The sequence below is a fragment of the Aplysia californica genome, unplaced genomic scaffold (assembly GCF_000002075.1).
Source record: "Aplysia californica isolate F4 #8 unplaced genomic scaffold, AplCal3.0 scaffold00254, whole genome shotgun sequence".
Taxonomy (NCBI): Eukaryota; Metazoa; Mollusca; class Gastropoda; order Aplysiida; family Aplysiidae; genus Aplysia; species Aplysia californica.
This window is the reverse complement of record NW_004797524.1, coordinates 72,071-76,652: the sequence shown is the minus strand read 5'-3', so window position 1 is coordinate 76,652 and position 4,582 is coordinate 72,071. Positions and strand designations below refer to the sequence as shown.

General features: G+C 37.7%; 1 protein-coding gene across 1 annotated transcript in view; it reads left to right on the top strand.

The window, feature by feature from the left end:
- Positions 1–730: 730 nt before the first annotated feature.
- LOC101858111 (urea-proton symporter DUR3) overlaps positions 731–4,582 on the top strand; it is a gene marked incomplete at its 5' end in the record, with an annotated part of 13,277 nt that continues 9,425 nt past the window's right edge. The window contains 1 exon segment of the mRNA XM_035970338.1: positions 731–934. Within this exon segment, the coding sequence (XP_035826231.1) occupies positions 810–934 (125 nt within the window).

The following is a 4,582-nucleotide window of genomic DNA, read 5'->3' as shown; positions in this document are numbered from 1 at the left end:
ATAACGATCGTATACTTGCTCGGCAATCTGCAGATTGCGTTAATAATTTATATTTTTGAAATAATTTTTTTAAAAATTCACTTTCATCTTTATTCTTTTACTCACATTAAGGAATATTCACATACATTTTCAAAAATGTAAAAATATGAAAATTAAAACTAAAAACTAAAATCAACGTATGGAACTGAAGAGCTCACAAGAATGATACAATGCCAGGTATCAAACTCAAAGTTCACAAAGTACGTTTAATTTACTTCATATTTTCAAAATTATTATTTTTAAAGTTCACTTCCATCTTTATTCTTTTACTCACATCAAGGAATTTTCACAGATATTTTTAAAAGTGTAAAAATACGAAAGTTGAAATTAAAATTAAAATCAATCTGTGAAACTGAAGAGCTCACAAGAATGATAAAATGCCACGTATCAAAATCAAAGTTCACAAAGTACGTTTAATTCATTTAATATTTTTAGAATATTTTTTTAAACAAATTCACTTCCATATTTATTCGTTTACCCACATAAAGGAACATTCACATGTATTTTTAAAGGTTTAAAAATATGAAAATTGAAATTAAAATTAAGATGAATCTGAAGAGCTCACATAAATGAAACAAACAAACGATCATTAAAACGCGCAGTGAACGGTAAATTGCGCGGAACAGATACAGTTCTTTTTTTGATTGTTGTTGTTGACTATTGACACATTCACGTCTATTCCAGACCACGTGCTGACAACAACAGCAAAAAGAAGCCCAGCGAGAGGCTGGCATTTTGATTAATACCCATCGACGACTACGATAAACAACATGTTAGGGAAGGTAACCATGACAACGGCTCTTGTACTTCTGACGACGCTGTCATCGATGCTGTCATTGGCTGAAACGGCTGACGTTAAATGCAATGTTACTTCCGCTTTTGGAGACAGAGATATGTGAGTACTGCAGGAATCCTGCGATCTTTTTATGATTTTTTAATATAGTTTTTTGGGGTTTAAAATTTTTTTGTATACCTATAAAGTAAAGTAAAGTTGTTCCCGCATCCGATCCGGACATTGGGGATTGCCTTGTTAGTGAGACAACTTCCTGGGCCTTCGGCATATTGTGGTAGGGTGGCCAGTTCCTTTCCACGCCGCCTTTACTTCCCCAACTTGAAGTCAGGTACCCATTACTGCTGGGTGGGCAGGAGGAGGCGAAAAAGAAAAATCCGTGTCCGAACCGAGGCTCGAATCCTGACTTTCCGCTTCGGAGACGAGCGCACTAAACGCTCCGCCACTTGAGGTATGTCTAAAAACGCAATATAATAAATTATATCGGAGGCTAGAAGTTACTCCACGCTCCAAGCGGCCGCGGGTCGTTCAAATAGTCATCAAGTGTAAGCCCTTTGATCCCCCCCCTCTCCCCACCTCCAACACACACACACACACACACACACACACACACACACACACACACACACACACACACACACACACACACAGTCGCACACAGACACACACATGCACACACACACACACACACACACACACACACACACACACACACACAGATACACACATGCACACACACAATAGAACACGGGCAGATACGTTTATTTTTATAAACAATATTATTAGGTGAATTTTTGTTATTTGTTTTGTTTGTTTTTGGGGGGTTCGTTTTGCTTTTGTTTGTGTGGGGTTTTTTTCCTCTTGGGTTGGGATGGAGGGTTTGTAGCCATTGATTTCTTGGAGGGACAATTTGTCTTTTTAACCCTATACGTACGCCCTGGGGTCATTTTGTACCCCCGGGGTTGTATTCTTCACTTTTTAAACTACTTCTAGTACGAAGACCTCTTTGAAAATTTCAGTATTTCTCAAAAAATCATTTTGACAAACTGCAATGCAAAGCGTACGGATCAGATTAACGAGTAAATTTCGTCTTTGGAAAGTGGTGGCGTGGCACAGAGTTCCCCACGTCGTATGGATACCATAGTAGAACACGACGTACGGATAAGGTTAAGTTAATCCCAATGTGCATGTTATGCTCTGAACAAAAGAAATTTTACTTCAGCGACTATAAAATAATCCTTAGACCTGATTATTTCTTAGGATTTCTAAATAAAATAAGAAACCCGTTAGGGATGACTTCGGAGAAGGGTGAAAGGTCTGTCTCATGTTTTGAAGGAAGGAAATTATGTTTGGGAGAGAGAAATTCAGAAGTACAAACCTGTTCTTCGCCTCTACCATTTTTTGGGGGGTTTGTTTCTTTCTTTCTGTTTTGTTTTATTTTCATAGCTGCAAAACAGAACGTACAAAAAGATCATATTATTATTTAATACGTTTGTGTGCATCTGAGTAAGGAAGTCCATTTTTGTGTGAGAAAACACTTTCTCATGTTTCTAGTATTGCCGTTGCGGAAGAAATAATAATTATTAGCTTTCAAGATCGAATTTGCAATAATTAATAACGAGAATGAAGACCACTGGTCAGTTGGAGGAATCTTTACTGACTGTTGTGACATTATTGGAGTAGGTCTAATGGTGATGATAAAAATAATAATAATAATAATATATATATATATATATATTAAATAATAATAATAAAAATAATAATAATAATAATAATAATAATAATGATAATAATAATAATAATAATAATAATAATAATAATAATAATAATAATAATAATAATAATAATAATTGATATCATTTGTATAGAGCAAATCCCCGCTCAACAGCAAGCTCTATGCGCTTCACAATCTATACTATTACCCCAGCAGACCTGAGAGCATTCTGAAACAAGCTCAACCTCCTGGGAAGCATACAGTGCATGCAGCCATTTATAGGCGTTAAAACACTAATACTGACAAGATCTTTCGCTGTCTATGGCCAGGTACCCATTCCCACCTGGGTGAAGTGAGGAAAATTCGTGTAAAGTGCCTTTCCCAAGGACACAACGTCGGGCCCGTGGCTTGAACCTCCGAACCCACAACATCACGATTACCAGTCCGGTAGCCTAACCACTTTGAATAGCTTGGTTTGTTAAATGAACAAAAGTGTTAGAACGTTTTTGAGGGAGATCAGAGGGTCAAAATCCACTATCTTGACCTACCATGTGGGTAGAGTCTCTGTATTGTGGTTTTAAAAAGTAATTGGCATGTATATGTTTTCGATTACTTTTTTTTTTTTAGTGAAAGAAGACTTTCAATAAAATGTACAGTAAAGTTTTGTAACAGTTATAAAACTGAAAGGCGGAGAGATACACGCACAAAGAGCAGTTTACTCAACTATTTATTATTTTTTAAATTCGAATTCCCACTAGCTATCTGATCATGTACTTCATACCTCGGGCTGTCAACTAAACTGTCCATGTTTTTGATCAACATTGGTGGGGCATCGTGGTGAAATCAGGCGCTCGTCAAAATAATGAAATCCAAGATATCAGCATTTTTTTGGCCGATGGGCTGTAGTTTTTTTTCTTCTGAATTTTTTTTTTTTGGCTCAGCATCTTTTATGTCCATTTAAAAACACATGTTTGTGTGGGTTGTACTGAAAAACATTGATTAAAGGCACATGAAATGTAAATATTCAGTTTCAAAGGACTCTCGGGCTCTGGAAGTTACCAAACTTTGGCGGCCATTTTCTGGCTAATTTGTCCTCTAAAAACCAGACAACCCTGACCTCCTTCAATCGCAAATTTCCACTTCTATCCAACATAAATGGATATTTTTCACCAAGAGGAAGGCGATATCAGTTACTCCACACGCCCACAAATTGACTAGCGCTTGATTCCACTGCGTCGTGACACTATTGTATAAATAACATTATCTAAATGGAACGATGCATTCTGTTATCAGCCGACGGGTTTAATCAGTCTCAAACATGGTCTTGTGTCATATAATATGTGTTGTTAGGGTGAACATTCAGAACCATCGCCTGCGTTCAGTTCTATTGTTCGACCTTTATTAGATGTTACTGTCAGTGGTCTTATCACGATAGTTTTTAAGATGGGAATATTCGCTTTGTATTGCGGAAAGTCCGGGTTCGAGCCTCGGTTCGGACGCGGATTCTTTTCGCCCCCCCCCCTTCCCCACCCAGCAGTAATGGGTACCTGACCTCGAGTTGGGAAAGTAAAGGTGGTGTGGAAAGGAACTGGCCACCCTACCACAATATGCCGAAGGCCCAGGAAGTTGTCTCACTAACAAGGCAATCCCCAATGTCCGGATCGGATGCGGGAACAACTTTACTTTACTTTTTGTTACTTCCAGATAAACTGACGATCCTTGTGAAGGATCTTGTTTCCCTGCAAACACCCTCCAATATAATCTACAAAGCTGTATTTGTAATGGACGTGATGTTCTTACGCCAATATCGACACAAATGAGATCATTTAGGAGGCGGGCTTCTGTCAGTGTCAAGGGGGGGGGGATATTAACAGTCAGGATTCTATCATGATCCCTTTCCACATACTCTTATTTCTTGAGTGTAGGTTGCAAAGCGCGTTGAGCTTGCTGTCGAGAGGGATTTTTCGCTATACCAATGCTATCTATGCATTATTATTATTATTGTTATTATTATTATTATCATTATTATTATTACTATT